General features: G+C 47.1%; 1 protein-coding gene across 1 annotated transcript in view; it reads left to right on the top strand.

The window, feature by feature from the left end:
- The window catches only part of IKBKB (inhibitor of kappa light polypeptide gene enhancer in B-cells, kinase beta), a 49,960-nt gene extending 33,399 nt beyond the window's left edge, over nt 1-16,561 (top strand). The window contains exons 8-21 of the mRNA XM_008571206.1: nt 816-923; nt 2,081-2,210; nt 2,545-2,739; nt 3,434-3,548; nt 4,610-4,733; nt 5,309-5,460; nt 5,631-5,692; nt 6,895-7,004; nt 7,900-7,949; nt 8,055-8,154; nt 8,304-8,451; nt 12,245-12,372; nt 14,388-14,478; nt 15,499-16,561. Of these exons, the coding sequence (XP_008569428.1) occupies nt 816-923; nt 2,081-2,210; nt 2,545-2,739; nt 3,434-3,548; nt 4,610-4,733; nt 5,309-5,460; nt 5,631-5,692; nt 6,895-7,004; nt 7,900-7,949; nt 8,055-8,154; nt 8,304-8,451; nt 12,245-12,372; nt 14,388-14,478; nt 15,499-15,564 (1,579 nt within the window). The 3' untranslated portion in view covers nt 15,565-16,561. The remainder of the gene's footprint in view (nt 1-815; nt 924-2,080; nt 2,211-2,544; nt 2,740-3,433; nt 3,549-4,609; nt 4,734-5,308; nt 5,461-5,630; nt 5,693-6,894; nt 7,005-7,899; nt 7,950-8,054; nt 8,155-8,303; nt 8,452-12,244; nt 12,373-14,387; nt 14,479-15,498) is intronic.
- Nucleotides 16,562-17,149: the final 588 nt, after the last annotated feature.

Raw genomic sequence — 17,149 nt, 5'->3', positions numbered from 1 at the left:
TTTGTCTTTTTGTCTTTTTCCGTGTCTGGCAACGGATCGCAACCCTCAGCGTTGCCCCCGCACCGGACCGAGGACCGGCAACGGGATCGCAAGCCTCGGTGCTGCTCCCGCGCCTCGCTCAGCCAGCGAGCGGGAACCAGTCTGTATGTGGGATCCGAACCCTCGGGTGGGAGCGCCGCCGCGCTTCCCAAGTGGCGCACTTATCCAGTGTGCCACCGGGCCGGCCCCAAAGTGCTTGGTTTTCTATGAAGCATTATTCAAATTTAAGTTATTATCCTTCTTACCAAGGAGATTTAAAGCCAGGTGGGCTTAAATTTTCTTTTCCTTCAAATACTACTTCACATATCCCAAGAAGTTCCCCAAATTGGGAAAAGTTTATTTATCCTTACAGATAGTATTTAGCCATATACATTTATAGCTAAGTGCATATGTGTTGTGCATATTTCACGTAAATGTCATGTGTGTAGTAATCTTGGTTTGGAAGTTCTGATCTCATCCTCTGTCAAAACATGAGAGTTTGCATTAGATAAAATGGAAAGTAGAGAAAAAGAAAAGCCAGGAAGAGATAAGGAGTCAACTGTGCTGTCTGTAGAATCTGAACACATGATGATTAATGACTCTGCTTAAGGCTGTTCTTCAGAAACTCACTCAGGCAATACTGACCATTCTTAGACTGTCAAAGAAACCATCCCATCATGATACTGACTGTTACTCCAAGTCTCCTGTACAGTTGTGAGCTGATATGTCACAAATGTAAAATGGCTCTTGACCCATGGGTGACGTAGGGTATACTCAGCAAGATTGCACGATTGCAGGCATTCGAAAGTCCGGCAGAAGAGTGAGATGGACATTGTTGTTAGTGAAGACTTGAATGGAACAGTGAAATTTTCGAGCTCTTTACCCTACCCCAATAATCTTAACAGGTAAGACATGGTGGCATTACTTTTTTGCATATCTTTCTTTCTATTTTAGAGATACAAGTCTGAGATGACATCTGATAACTTTTATATAGGCTATCAGGATATCATCCTGTGACTAAGAATTTGACGTAATCCATCTCAGTCTTGAACCTAGAATAGTTTTGCACCCCTCATCTCCCTAGAAATTGCCTCTTTTCTGACTTCATGTGACAGTTCACCTTTGCTTCTGATTATCCTCCTTGTATGTATTCCATTAGCCTTTGAGTAGAGTCTGCCTCCTGTTTAGCAGCAAGCCTTTTAAGGGTGGGAATTTACTCTTCATGTGACCTGACACTGTGTCATAGTCAACAAGTGTGTCTCTGTAGTTTGAATGGCATTTCCATCTAGTCTTAGGGCCAGAACATAATCAGTTAGTTAATAATACCAGAATTGGGTAATAGCATAAAAGAAAGGTGCAAGGCAGTCACATATGACTGAGTCGCATAGATAATGTTACAGTGAGTATTTAGAGGATGGGGAGAGAGGTATTGTGTGGACCAGAGCTATGTGAATGACTGGGAGGAGCTGGAACTTTTGAGAAGGGTCTGGAAAGCTGTGCCAGACATGGACAGATGGAGAGGAAGGAAGTTCAGTGAACAGCTGCCATGGCCTCAGGGAAGGTTTTGAGTGCACACAGGAGCAGACTCTGGAGGGCCTGGAGGGTCTGGGGAAGGAGCTTGAACTTGTCATATGAACCCACCAAACAAAGGACCAGGAGCTGCTGCAAGAAGCAGGTCTGGCATTGATCCCTGACAGACCTGCCACTCAGTGTATTTCAGGATGTGGATCCTGGGGTCCAGGTTATGTGGGTGATCACCTGGAGGTAGGGCTGCCTGTCAAGTGCAATTTAAAAGCTTCACAGGTCATTCTTGTGCAGCCAGTGGGAGATCCACCAGTTGGGAAATACCTAATTGGGGAGCTGTTTTAGCAGGTCAGGAGAGAGTGGATAAGCAATTGAATAATTAAACTGGTTGGAAATGTTTACACTTCTTTTTTGTTTATTGGCTGCCATCTGTGTGTACAATGGCGAGACACTCATGAGGCTTGCACTTTTAAATTTGCACATGGAGGCAGCCTGAGATTGGCTGGCAGGGTCTCCCACACTCTGTTCCTCTTCTCAGTGTCCTGGCACAGCGACTGGAGAAGTGGCTGCAGCTGATGCTCATGTGGCACCCCCGACAGAGGGGCACGGACCCCACGTATGGGCCCAATGGCTGCTTTAAGGCCCTGGATGACATCTTAAACTTAAAGGTGAGCTCAGAGCCAAGTTAGTACTGAGCCCACAGCCGGGGTTCCCAGTGGAGCTGGCCAACCTCGTGGGGAAATTTAGGCTCCCAAGAGAGTCTTTCTACGTGAGTAAGAGGCTAGGACAGCTGTGCTAACTGACGTTGGCAGCAGGTTGTAGCTATGGACAAATGGGAATGTAAAGACTAGAATATATGAAGCATGACACCTGGCCCCCCTTCCAAGCTGGGCCCTTGCTCTTTGTGGCTGGGAAATGTTGAGAGTAGCAGAGGATATAGGTAAATAGACGTGCACCTCTGCAAAGACCGGTTTTTCCAGTAATGTCTGCATCATGTTGCAGCTGGTTCACATCTTAAACATGGTCACAGGCACCATTCACACCTATCCAGTGACTGAGGACGAGAGTCTGCAGAGCTTAAAGGCCAGAATCCAGCAAGACACGGGAATCCCAGAGAAGGACCAGGAGCTGCTGCAAGAAGCAGGTCTGGCATTGATCCCTGACAGACCTGCCACTCAGTGTATTTCAGATGGAAAGGTGAGGCCCCGCCTCCTTGAAGACGCCCTGTTTCTCGCTGCCTTTGCCTCCTGAGGGAGTGATCACACTTTCAGATTTCAGCTCTGTGTTGTCAAGCAGTCAGTCACACAGTGCAGGTGCCTGCCTGTTAAGTTGGGATATGGGATCCCTTGTGTGGCCTAATAGACACGAACCATTCCATGCTTGACTTGTTACTTCCAGGCCACATGGAGTGGCTCTCATTTGCCTTTATTACAAAAATGATGCTTTACCCTTCTGAGTCAACCAAAACTATTTACGATTACCCCTGTGTACAGAACTATGTTAGGCACGTATGTTAACCACAGCAGTGTAAGACATGGTCCCTGCCCAAAAAGTTTATAAGCTAACTTGTGGAGAAAAAGTTGGTATATGAGAAAGAGTCACTGCATGGGGAAGTATATAGTGAACTTCTGCACTGCACAGGAAGGAGAATCAGAGAAGAAGGTGGACTGTAACTGGTCAGTAAGGTGTGTGTCCAGATAGCGTGTGTAAGAGGAATAGGAATTTGCGTGTAGGCTGGAGTCATCACAAAAGCCTTCGCGGATGCTCGGCACTTGCTGACAGAAGATGCTGTTGGTGAACAGCGGGAAAGGCTCTGAAGCCTCTTCATTGGTAGCTGGAAAAGGCAGAGGTTTGGTCCATGAGATCTCATTTTGTTCTTGTCCCTTTGCAGCTAAATGAGGGCCACACATTGGACATGGACCTTGTTTTTCTCTTTGACAACAGTAAAGTCATCTATGAGACCCAGATCTCCCCACGGCCTCAGCCTGAAAGTGTCAGCTGTATTCGTAAGAACATCGTTTTTTAAAAAATAATCAGCTTGGGCCGGCCCCGTGGCTCACTCGGGAGAGTGCGGCGCTGGTAGCGCCAAGGCTGCGGGTTTGGATCTTATATAGGGATGGCCGGTGCGCTCACTGGCTGAGCGCGGTGCAGACTGCCATGCCGAGGGTTGCGATCCCCTTACCGGTTAAAAAAAAAAAAAAAATCAGCTATAGCACTTGGGAAAGGCAGGAGGGAGAGACATGGACGAGGGAAGGGAGCCACGTCAAGGAGATTGGTTTACCTGGTCCTCAGGGCAGCCTCCTCCACTTATAACAGACAAGGAGGAGCCAAGCAAAAAAGAGTAAAGGACATCGCCAGTTGATTCCAAACTCATAAACAGAACTTTAAACAGAGGAAAGAGAATATTGCCCACAAGCCATTTTATTTGTTTTTGAAGTATCTTTATATTTTAATAATTAATGTATGTACATGATACCAAAAAAAAAAGTCAAAAGGTACAAAAGAATGAACATACAGTGAAAAGTAAGCTACACTCTCTCCCCAGTTCCCTGGCCAGTGAGTCCCCCAACCAGGGAAACCACTGCTATCAAATTCTTAGACATCCTTCCAGGGGCATTTCCTCCCTCAGACAAATGTTAGCATGCAGAATGTCCTGTTCTGTACCTGCCTTTTTCACTTAACAATATGTTTTGGAGATTTTTCTCCTATTAGTACATGTAGAGCTGCCTTATTTTGAATGGCTGTGTAGTAATTCTCTCGTACCAATGTCTGATGGCTATTTAAAATATATGGGACCATGTACACGTGAATATGTCTCCAAATGGTCCATAAAGTATATCTTCAAATCAAGTCAACAGGTATTTATTGACCATCTGGTACATGCTTATGCTGTAATGGGGTACAAAAATGTGTGAGACAGTAACCCCAAATAATACCCCAAAAGTTATATAATAGTATAGTAGTTGTGTAATTTTTTAAAACGTGAAAGTAGCAGTGATGTCGCAAGGCAGGATGTCGTTAATTGTGGAAGCATTATTCTCTGACGACTGCTTGTGTCTGTTTCTAGTTCAGGAGCCCAAGAGGAACCTCCCTTTCTTCCAGCTGCGGAAGGTGTGGGGCCAGATCTGGCACCGCATCCAGACTCTGAAGGAGGATTGTAACCGGCTGCAGCAGGGGCAGCGGGCTGCCATGTATGGTGCCCAGCATTTTTGGACTTAATTTATTTTAAATTGCTTGGTGGCTTTGGCCCCAGGGAGGTGACTGAGGCAGGGACCCAGAAGCATCTGTTCTGAGAGACAGGAGGGAAACGCTGGTTTGGAAGGATGGGGGTTGGGCAGGTGGCTGGACTGAGGGAGGTCCTTTCAGACCTGACACAGTCAGTGTGGTTAGAGCAGGAGACTGAGGGTTGGGTTGGCTGAGCTGCGGACGGGATTTGGAACCTGGAGAAGCTCATTGCATTTGGGTTAGCAGAACTCCCCGGATTGGCACGTGGTCTGCTTACTGACTCTTTCCCAATTTATGACTAGTTTAATCATTGGCCCTCTGTGTAGTACCTTGCCTAATTCCATTTTTGGTGTAGAACCTCACACATTGCTGAGGGCTAGGAAATTGTCCTTGTGGTTATTAGTGGCTGCTATAATAATAATAATAATAATAATAATAGCAGGGACCTCCCTTGGTGTTTGAGAGGCTTTTGTTATTGTACAGGAAATGGTATTTGGATCCCAAAGATGCTCCAAAGTTCTGGTTCCCGTGGTCCCTGCAGGATGAATCTCCTCCGGAATAACAGCTGCCTCTCCAAGATGAAGAATTCCATGGCTTCCATGTCCCAGCAACTCAAGGCCAAGTTGGATTTCTTTAAGGCCAGCATCCAGATCGACCTGGAGAAGTACAGTGAGCAGACCGAGTTTGGGATCAGTGAGTATACTCTCTGCAGTGATTTTAAAGAAGCCATTCTCTTCTTTTCTTTTCTTTCCCGTTTCTAAGGTTTCTTTTGTCTTCTTGTAACTGAGTTGCTCATTATCTGTTGTGGTTTTGTGGTGTTTATGTTTTGTGTTTAGTTCTTGTGTTCCTGATTTTCTTTCCAGCGTCAGATAAGCTGCTGCTGGCCTGGAGAGAAACGGAGCATGCTGTGGAGCTCTGCGGGCGGGTAGGTTCTGTGCTGACTGAGGGGAGGGTGTGTGCTGCTGTTTCCCATTAACACTGGGTGGATCTTTCATGTCACAAATTGAGGTTTTCTAGCCATGCTCTTTGACCTTAACTAGGCTTCCTGGAAGGAGGCTGAGGGAATTGCCAGTAAAGGGCCAGGTTTAAGAGCTGCAGAAATGGACAGAGGTGTTCCAGATTCAGATAAGGAGCTAAATACTGAATGCCCTTGGGGAAGGGCACTGGGTCAGTGGTCAACACTCCGTCTTGTCGGAGGTTTTGCCAAATTTTGTGGGGACACTAAATCCATAAGAAATGAAAGGCTTGGGCAGGATGCCTTAGGAGAATGTAAATCAGATGCCACTGAAAAGTATTAATTTTGAAGACAAGGGAAGTAAGCGTGACTTAATGAACCTTGCACAAATTGAAGACCCTGGGCTCCAAGGCTTTTTCCTGGACATTTCTACCATTTTCCCCTGTGCACTTGGGCAAGGACCTTTACCTCTGTGTCTGTTTTTATGCAATACTGATGGGATGTATATGCGTATACCTGAAGGTGGACGTTATATGGACAGTGCCTTATTTAGCCACAGAGAGGGTGAGTGCTCCTCCCCATCTTGGCACTCGTATACATGGCCTGTGAAATGAAGGGGTCCAGGCCTCCCCACATGGCATGGCACTGGGATGGGCAAAGTAAGAGGAGAGTAATTTGCATGAGGATTTCTGTGTGCCAGGCATCATGCCAGATACTTTACACACTTTATTTTATCTAATCCCTCCCAAGGCCCTAGTGGAAGACTATTTTTTAGAAGAGGAAATTGCAGCTCAGGGGTTAAGTAACTTGCCCAAGGGCCACACAGCTAGAAAGTGGTACACCCAAGATCCCAGCCCCGTCATCATGCCAGATACTTTACACACTTTATTTTATCTAATCCCTCCCAAGGCCCTAGTGGAAGCCTATTTTTTAGAAGAGGAAATTGCAGCTCAGGGGTTAAGTAACTTGCCCAAGGGCCACACAGCTAGAAAGTGGTACACCCAAGATCCCAGCCCCGTTCCTTATGACTCTGAAGGCCATATCCCTTTAGCCAGTCAGTGAGTTTGGAGGGTACCCCCTGCATTCTCAGAGTGCTCTTGGCAGTGGGCACTAGCACGGCCTTGCTTCTCAGAGCACCCTTGGTGGTGGGCACTAGCATGGCTGTTCCACAGGAGGACGAGGTGAGACGCCTGGTGGAGCGGATGATGGCCCTACAGACGGACATTGTGGACTTGCAGAGGAGCCCCATGGGCCGCAGGCAGGGCGGGACGCTGGATGACCTGTGAGTGGCAAGGAAAATGGTGTGACCTCACAAAACAGTGGGGACCCATTCCCATAATGCACTGGAGACGTAGTTCACACTCTATGAAGGCTGTGCAGTGCAGGCCGCCTTCACTGCTGTGTCAGACAACACTGCCTGTCCAGCCCACCCTGGGCTAGGTGTGGCCTGAGGAGCAAACAGCAGAGCAGAGAAGGGGGAGCTTGCAGGTCTTAGGAGTTTGAAAACTGTTGGTTTGAATCTCATTGGGTATTTGGCATTGGCTATAGGAGGAGATGAGGCACCCAGGTGGACCTGAAGGAAGTGGCCCTTGGGTGCAGGCAGGAGGGCATGGGTAAGCCCGTCCAGTCTTGTGAGGCGGTGTCACTTCCAGCTGAGCGGCGCTCCCTACTGCCCTTGCTTGGATTCCTGGGATGAGAAATCTGAACATCAGAAACTTGGTTATTTGTTCTATATTTTCTCTGATTACTTAACCCTTTATTTTCCCCTAGTTTTCAAATGAAAGTCTTCTTTTGCAAATGCCAGCCAGTGTCCCCTGTGTTAAGGGGAAAAGGGGAGAGGAGTTTGTGTCCTCCTTTGGGCTTGAGTTTCCAAGGGGTTACGATGTGCTCTGGGCTCAGGTCCAATGGTGGCAGCTGGAATCATTTTTGTAGAAGCCAAGAGGGGGAGGAACTTGGAAGGACATAGTGTAGACTCCTTTCCTTAGGATTTTCTCTCATGAAAACTTGGAGGTCTTTGAGTTTTGATAATGAGGGCAATCATTCCCTTACTATACACATCACCTATGATATTACCAGAAGTAATAGTCTTCTGCCAGTCTTGTTTCTAGAAGTCAGTAAGTGCTTCAGACGTGTTTATTTGACCTTGAGTCTAGACTGAGCTTCTTTGTGTGTTTCAGGGAGGAGCAAGCGAGGGAACTGTACAGGAGACTGAGGGAAAAGCCAAGAGGTGAGTGGGCTGCAGGTCTGCCCTGGCTCCTTCTGTCTCATTGTGAAGCACTGATGCTCCCCGCCAGCCACTGGGGGAACTCTGCCACTCTTCCCCTCTTTCCAGATCAGCGAACCGATGGCGACAGTCAGGAGATGGTGCGGCTGCTCCTGCAGGCAATCCAAGGCTTTGAGAAGAAAGTGCGAGTGATTTACACACAGCTCAGGTACAAGCAGACCCTCACTCTGCCCTGGGGGCCTTTGCACCTGAAGAAGTTCACCTGCAGCTGCCCATCGCATTCCTGATCGCCACGGGTGGTATTTTGCTTTCTCCAGTGCAAATGCCATTAGAGTTTGTCATGTTTATTCTTTACAGTAAAACTGTGGTTTGCAAGCAGAAGGCTTTGGAATTGTTGCCTAAGGTAGAAGAGGTGGTGAGTTTAATGAACGAGGATGAGAAGACTGTAGTTCGGCTTCAGGAGAAGAGGCAGAAGGAGCTCTGGAATCTCCTGAAGATCGCGTGTGTGAGTGAACCCCGGGGGCCAGCCTTGCGGGCCCTGCTCCTCCATTCTGCGGTCCCCAGTCCCCATCCTGCAGGGGGACGCAAAGCCGCCCACAGACCACAGGCTGCGGCTGCTCAGTGCTCACTTCTCTGCCATTTAAAGAAAAGTGGGAGGCAGGGGAGTCAGGGAGGTCAGAGGAAGGGCTCATACCAGTTGTCTTTATTTGCCCAAGTATCAGTTCCCACACTGAGTGGCTCAAAACAACAGAAATTTATTCTCAGAGTCCCAGAGGCCAGAAGTTCAAAATCCAGGTGTGGGCACGACTGTGCTCCTGCTGAAGGCTCCAGGGGAGCGTCCTTCCTGCCTCTTCTAGCTCCTGGTGGCTGCAGCGTTCCTCGGCTTGTGGCTGGATCACTCCAGTCTCTGCCTGTTTTCACGTGGCCTTGGTGTCTCATAAGAACACTTGTCATTGGATTTGGGTCTTGCCCAGAAAGTCTAGGATGATCTCATCTCAGGATCCTTAACTTAATTACATCTGTAATTTTTCCAAATAAGGTCACATCCACAAGTTCCAGGGGTTAGGACATGGACATGCCTCTTTTAGGCCCGCCAGTTCGCCCCATGTGGTGTGCATGTGGTGTGCCTGGCAGCACACCCCGGTTGGCCCTCAGCTGTGTCTGTGCTGCTGTCAGTGTTGTGATCCATACATTCTGTGCACACCGTCATAACATAGTTGATTCCACTGAATGCCGCTCAGGGAGCAAACGTAAAACACAAAAGAGAACCAAAGACAGAGAAAGGGAAAGAGCCAGGCAAAAGCCATGCCATGGAAGCCAGAGCTGCTGGGAGAGTGCACCCAGCGTGGACGGCTGGAGAGGGCTGGAGAGAGGGAGAGAGCAGCGTAGTGGTCAGGGGCCTTCAAGAGCAAGAGGAAGGAGAATGGGGACATAGTTGCTTAGGGCAGAAGCAGGATATGAGGATGGCATGTGTTTAATCTGTCTCCCGCCCCTTTTCTCTTTCTTTTTATCCCAGTAAAATATATTTAACATAAGGTTTGCCATTTTAACCATTTTAAAACATATAGTTGTGTGGAATTAATTACATTCGCAATGCTGTGTGACCACCACTTCTGTTTCCAAAACTTTTTCGTCATCCTGAACATACACACTCTCCCCATTACACACCAGCTTCCCATTGTCCCTCCCCCAGTTTCTGGTAACCTCTAATCTGCTCTGTCTCTGATTTTTTTTTCTTCATTTTAATTTATCTTTTCTTAATTGACCTGTGATTATTTATATTCATGGTGTAAAATGTGATATTTGGGTACATTTGTACAATGTGCAATGGTCATATCAGGGTAATTAGCATATCCATCATCTCAAACATTTGTCACCTCTTTGTGTTGGGAACATTCAGCATCCTCTGGAGCAGCTACTTGAAGTCATACAGTAATTTGTTGTGGACTGTAGTCTCCCTGTATTGCTATAGAGCACAGATCTTATTCTGCCTATCTCTGTACAGTTTTGTATCCACTGACACCCTCTCCCCTTTCCTCCCTCCCCCCTCCTCTTACCGGTCTTTAGTAACCACCATTCTACTTCCTAGTTTTATGAGATCAAGTTTTTTAGCTTCCACGTAAAAGTGAGGACATGCAGTATTTCTATTTCTGTGCCTGGCTTATTTCATGTAACATAATTTTCTCCAAACTCAGCAATGTTGCTGCAAATGGCAGAATTTCATTCTTTTTTATGGCACAGTAGTATTCCATTGTGCATATATACCACATTTTCCTTATCCAGTCATCCATCGATGGACATTTAGATTGGTTCCAACCCTTGGCTATTGTAAATAGAGTTACAATGAACTTGGGAGTGCAGGTGTCCCTTTGACACGATGCTTTCCATTCCTTTGGGTACACACCCAGCAGTGGGATTGCAGGATCGTGTGGCAGTTTTATCTGCAGTTGTTTGAGGAACATCCATACTGTTTTACGAGGATGGAATTTTATAAAGATCCTGGAGACTGGAGCGTATTTGTAGACCAAGCAGAAGAAGACAGTGTACTGAGAGAGTCACAGCATCAGAGAGGGGACAGTTGATGTGTATGGTCCTAAGAACAGAGGAGAGTTAGATCATGAGCACGAGTTGGATTTGCCTTGGGAGGGGTGGTGGCATGTCCTCTTGTAAGAAAGGAGGAAAGAGAAAAGGAGCGGTGACGAGCTAGAGAAGATCTGAAAAGGAGAGGGTAGAGATGTGCACATCGGTGGCCTGATCTGCCATCTATGTTCATTCGACATTTATTGAGTGCTGGGGGCAGTGGGGGAGGCACCTGTGCCAAGGAGTTCCTAGTCTGGTGAGGGCACAGACAAGGACGTGAGTGGGAACAATTTGAGGGTGAACTCGGTAAAGTGTGATGGTCAGCATGGGTTGTGGTATGCTCGCAGGGCAGCGTGCAACAGGAAGCATGTGCGGGTGCTGGTGCCTCACCGGAAGGACAAGGAGGAGTCGGTGGGGATAGTGGAGATGAGGCAATTACAGGACAAAGACGTGCCGTATCACAGGCCTGGGGGCCCGGGAGAATGTGGTGTTCGGGTGGTGGAAGCGGGTTGGTGCGGTGTTGGAGAAGGGTGTCATAGAACAGGAAACTGGAGAGGCAGGCTGAGGCCAGCTTACACAGGTTGTGCTTCATTTTCAAAGCATGCAGGGAACACTGCAGGATTTGTTTCTCCTTTCATGTTGAAGGAGCTTAAGTATGGGAATGAGGTGATCACATTTGCGCCATAGGGAAATTGCGCTGATGGCAGCTGGAGAGCAGATTTGAGCCTTTCACCAATCTCAGTCCTGGGAGTATGGGCTGCTCAGCAGGGCCTGGAGTTGAGCAGCCCCCATGGTGCTCATACAGGGTAGTGGAAGGTTGGGAGCAGCCACCTGACTGCATGGGCATCAGACAGCCCAGGAGTGGCCTCATACCACACTCGTGGGCCCAGTGCAGAGGTGAAGGAGGTGATGGCTGGGCCTCTGTGATGGCGACTGGCAGGGGAGGCACAGCAGGAGGACAAGGAATAGGCAGAGCTGGGTGCTTGCCGGGCTGGTGGGAGTGTGAACCTTGAAGTTTAGCTAGAGGGGAGGTGTGGAGCCAGGGAGGGCCCCACAGCTTGAGGGACAAGGGAGGGGATGGAGAACTTCAGGCTTCAGTGAGAGCAAGGAGTGGGGACAGTGGGAAGCAGGTGAAGCAGACACGTGAAAGGTGGCCAGAGACGCGCAGGAGAGGTGGCTGGAGGTGCTGGGAACATTGGCCGTCACTCTTGTCCGTGGGCTGTGAGTAGTTAGAGCAGGAGCTGCTGGCTAAACACCTGGGCTCCAGGTGGAATGGCCACAGCACCCCTGGAACTCAGAACGTCTTGGTTTTCTCCTCTGCTGTACCCCAGATGATGTGATTCGCAGAAACTCTCATAGCCTGTTCATGTGTCTCAGTCTTCTACTTGGAAAAGAGTAAAAACACCTTTTCTTTTCTTGTAAGAGTTTGGTAGGGAATCAAACTAAAGAAAAAAAGCCTATCGATACAGGCATTTGAGTCTCCCTATATTTAGAATCCCTTCTCAAAAAGTACACCTGTTGAAACAGAAACACTTTCTAAGCAGAAATGCAAGGTGCTTATAAAAGCTCTTGTGGGGAGAGATGCTGACTGGTAGTTTGTAGGAAGAGCCACAGTGTCTGTGGCCAGCTATCTCATGAGAAAATGTGATGTGAATGCACAATTGGATTCATCACTTGGCTCTAAAATTTTGTTGACTTTCTCTGGTTTTGTCCTTTAGAGCAAGGTTCGTGGTCCTGTCAGTGGAAGCCCAGATAGCATGAATGCTTCTCGACTCAGTCATCCCGGGCAGCTGACGTCTCAGCCTCCCACTGCCCCCAGCAGCTTACCAGAGTCAGCCAAGAAGAGGTGGGTTCCAGTAACCAGTGCCAAGTGTCACGTCCATGGCGCATCAGGAAGTCGCGGGGGTGGAAATGCGTGTGTGTGTTGCTCTGCTCCACTTTCTGATGATTTTGTGCAGCTTTGCTTTGTGTCTGTTACATACACTCAGCGCCATGGGCACAAAAGTCAATTGCATTTTGCTCTGATGATCCCTTGTAACTTGCTAATTAAGATAGCTTCCCTGTCCGAAGGTTGGACTACTAACTGCTTACCGAGGACATTGCAGATGCTAGTCAGTCGCATTCTGTTACAGTCAAAGTCTCATGCAGACCCGCAGCGCCAGCAGCATCTGGGTGCTGGTGAGAAGGGCACATTCTCAGGCCCTGCTGGAGACCCTCTGCATCAGAATCTCAGAGGTGGCATTGGCAGTCTGTTTAGCAAGCCCCCGGCTGGTTCTGATGCACAGGGAAGAGTGGGAACCACCACTGTGGCCAGCCCATCCTCCCATCTCCTACACAGCCCCGGCTGTCTCCCCACATACTGCCTGCTCACTTCCTGCGGCTCGTTTTGTTTCCAGTTCAGTTCCATATGCATTTGTTCACCTTCTATGTGCTGGGCCCTAGGTACTGGAAATGGTTAAAATTGGTTCCTGTAGGCAAATCTCAGGGCATAGGGAATAGATTAATGATTACTTGGGGCAGGTGGGGAGAGACTGATGATGGGTACAAGGTTTCTTTTTGAGATGATGAAAATGTCCTACAGCTAGATAAGTTGATGGTTGCACAGCTATGTGAATATGCTAAAAGTATTGAATTGTGCAGTTTAGATAGGTGAACTTTATGGTATTTAAATTATATCTCAATAAAGCTGTTCTTAAAAATCCTGTTCTTGTCCATAGGGAGTGTGGAGCCTGTCTTGGTATTTAATTAGCTGCCCCCCTCTCATGAGCTCCTGAGGATAGTAACCAGGAGCGTTGCCCTTTGGAGCTGGTGCCGAGCCTTAACTCTAGCTGGGAACCCTGTTGATGAGGCTTAGCGAGAATGTGCTCTGCGTTTCTTTCGTCAGAGTGTCAGGCTCTGCAGAATGGGATGAGTTCCAGGGCACCATCCTCTGTGTTTGGCATATTCCCCCAGTGATATCCTCAAAGCTGTGGAAAAGTTGTCCTGGGGGCACCAGGTGTCTCCTGTCTCTCCATGTCATGGAGCTGAGGTTAGAAAAGGACAGATGGTTTATTATGCTCTCTCCTTTCTCACTATGGCCCATTCCTGATAGGAAACATGCATTTCTTATTACAGAAAAGAGAGAGATCAGATTACACTAAATCAGTTCCCAGAACTTGCTTTCCAGCAAGAAAGAACTTGCTTTCTGAAGGAAACATGGAAACCTGGTGAATTGCTTGATCTTTTGGGTTATTTTGGTTTTTTTTTTTTTTCCATTTCAAAAATTGGAAAACAGATGATTTGGGGGATATCTTTAGATTTTGGCAGTTGTAGAGAATTAAATTCAACTATCTTGTAAGTCAGAGGTCTTTTACTTCTGACGTTTTTATTAAGCAGAGATCTATGCTCTTCACATTCTGAACAGTACTGCTCATGACTGGATTTGGGCTTCTGAGAAGTGCGTAACTGGCTGGATGAGATCACTAGTCCATTTTTTATTTATTTATTTTTTTTTTTTTCCATTTCAAAAATTGGAAAACAGATGATTTGGGGGATATCTTTAGATTTTGGCAGTTGTAGAGAATTAAATTCAACTATCTTGTAAGTCAGAGGTCTTTTACTTCTGACGTTTTTATTAAGCAGAGATCTATGCTCTTCACATTCTGAACAGTACTGCTCATGACTGGATTTGGGCTTCTGAGAAGTGCGTAACTGGCTGGATGAGATCACTAGTCCATGATGTTTTAAGACACTCAGAATCAAAATAACTGTTACTTCATTTTAAAATGCTGTCAAAAGCTCTTTAGTGTATTTTAAAGCAGTAGTGTTAGCCCTGATGAAATAACAGTGGCCGCTTTCTAATCATTTGATCGTCTCCTTCAGTGAAGAGCTGGTGGCTGAAGCACACACTCTCTGTGCCCAGCTAGAAAGTGTCATGCAGGGCGCCGTGGAGGAGCAGCGCCAGAGCCTCACGGTAACAGCCCGCGCGAACCCCGCTCTGCCCTTGCCCTTCCTTTCCACAGCACAAAGGAAACGGGGACGGGAAGGCAGTCCCGTGCTGCCCTCAACCACAGCACACAGTTAGGCTTCTGGTGTATGTCTTTAGTTATTCATCATGATAAGGATGGCTCTCAATTACTGAATGCTAACAAGCATGTTACGTGCATCATCCTATCGAATCCTTACAACACTTAATCCTGGTAAGGAAGGTAATCATATTCCCAGAAGGCCTTTTCCTACTGGCTCCTTTGGTGCCACTGCTGAGCTGCCATATGTGTCAGAACTGTGCTGGACTCAATGGCCAAACAGGAGCCTGTCCTGGCCCTCTACGCCAGGGACTCAGCTTAGCAATAGTTAAAACTGGTTATGGGGAAAAACTAGCCAACTTATGGGGTACATTAAGACAAAGCTTAAATTACTGAGAGGGTCCTAAATCATTCCCTTGTATCTTCAAGTGTCCTTTTCTTGCTAATACAATCACCTGCTAGCTTCCCCCCAACTTTCAAGTTTCCAGATTCCGAGGGGATGCCACTGCTAGCTGCAGTCACCTCTGGTTTATTCTGTCTTCCTCCAGTCTCCTGCACTATACCTTCTGATCATTTCCCTGCTTACTTGCACTTCTGCCAGAGGAAAAGGAAGTCCCATCAGCCCATTTGATCTGGTGAGGCTGGAAATCCACAGCTGAGATTAGCTCTGGGTGCCGCCTACCTACAGTGAGCATATAAACAAGTGCTATGAGCTACAAGTAGTACTGACATTACTTTTCTGGTTTCCAGAAGCACAGGATCTCAGGGGCTTTCAGCCAGTCCAAAGAAGAGATCCTGTATGGTTTTGAATATGTAGCTTAGATCAAGAGGGCCCTGTAGTAATGGGATTGTTATTAATAAAAGGGTTTAGATTTACTTATAAATTGTGCTGGTGCCTCCTGAAGAGGAAAAAACACCTGAGTTGTATTGATGGTTGTTGTATTTTTAATGTGCCTGTTGACTTTCAGACTCTGGACTGGAGCTGGTTACAGACGGAGGAAGAAGAGCAGAGTAGCCTGGAGCAGGCCTCATGACGGGGGGCCCTGACCATCTGACATGGGGCCGCCTGGTGTGGCTCTTCCACAGTGGCTCCTATAATAATGAAGTCCCAGCAGTCTCCGGCCTCAGACGGAGATCTCACTTACCTGGCAGCTGTAATGGTCACCCTGCCCTGAGCGTGTGGCCCTCAGTGGGCAGTGCCAGTGCCTTGTCTGCACACTGGAAGCCCTCCATCACAAAGGTCCAGCACACGGTGCCAGTCATGTGCATTTAGGGAAACAAAGCCACAGCAGCTATTTCCTCTGCTGTGTAAAAAAAGCATGCAAAGTACAGTTTGTTGCAGACCACTAGCCTCAAATCTTTCCAGACAAAGTCTGAATGGTACTTGGTGCCAGCCTGTCCTCCTCTGCCTTATCCTGATCCCCAGAGGCCCTGATCCTCCTGTCCTCCCACCCTACAGCTAGTGTTTCGTTTGGATTCAGCTTCTCTTAAACAGACTTTTAAATCATGGAGTTGGTCTGGCCCCATCCTGTCTTCCTCTTTCAATTCCACTGCTGCTAAAATTTTATTTTTACCTACTACTTTGGTGGTTGTCCTGCTTTTGGCAAAATTGTAGTGAATGTTGAGCTCTCCTCGCCTGTGGTTCAAGCCACAGAATGACTCACCGTAGCAGGATGGAGGAGCAACTGTGTTCTTTTGAGTCCCAAAGATGACCAGAGTGAGTTGTTGTAGAGAAGGAAGGAAGAAAAGGGTATCTGTCGACTCCTGGCCTGCCGGCCACTGTGCCCATATGCCTCCGTCCTTGCTCGGACACATCTGTGCATGTGGTGAGGGGATGGCGTGTTCCTGCCGCTCACATCATCTAGCAGTATTATTAAATTGATTTACTTTTAAAATAGTTTCTATATTTTGTAATGCAACTCAAACACTTATTTTAGGTTCCATAATTCATTTTTACAATACCTATGATTAGGACTTCTGAGCTAAAATAATGGTAAATTTTATAAAATTAAATAGTGCCTAGATTATAAACAGTTCAGTAGTACTGCTTCAGTGTTTCACAAAACCTCTTTTACACAAAAGCAAGAGAGCACAACGAGTTCAGATGATCACACACAGGTGGGAGGAGAAAGTCGGAGCAGAGGAATTTCACAAAGTGGCTTCCATGATCAAGGTTAGGAAATACTTCACATTGCAATTGCTTCTTGAAGATTCGTAGTGTACACTGCTAAAGTATGAAAAGTTCTATAGTAAATTAGCTATTCAAGTTTTTTTTTTAAAAGTTCTATAGTAAATAAACTGGTTTAACTTTGTATAAACCTACTGTTCATCAGTGTAACTTGACCATAAAGTCCTTGGCTCACCCCCACCCCCACCCCGCCCCAGCCCACCATGTAACATTTATCAACATCCCAAAGAACTGAAGTTTGAGAAAGTATGGTTTTGGAAATGCTAGGAGGAGATGCAGTGGGAAATAGGACCAGAAAGGCTGGGAAGAGGTCAGTTGGGGATGCTGGGCTGAGGGCTGTGAACTTGTTTTATAGGCAATTGGGAATCACTGAAGAATTTTGAGGAAGAAAATGACACAGCCAAAGCAGTGGCTTAAAAAGTTCTTAGCTT

This window comes from Galeopterus variegatus, unplaced genomic scaffold (genome assembly GCF_000696425.1).
Source record: "Galeopterus variegatus unplaced genomic scaffold, G_variegatus-3.0.2 Scaffold666, whole genome shotgun sequence".
NCBI lineage: Eukaryota > Metazoa > Chordata > Mammalia > Dermoptera > Cynocephalidae > Galeopterus > Galeopterus variegatus.
The sequence above is the reverse complement of the archived record's forward strand: the minus strand, read 5'-3'. Positions and strand labels throughout refer to the sequence as shown.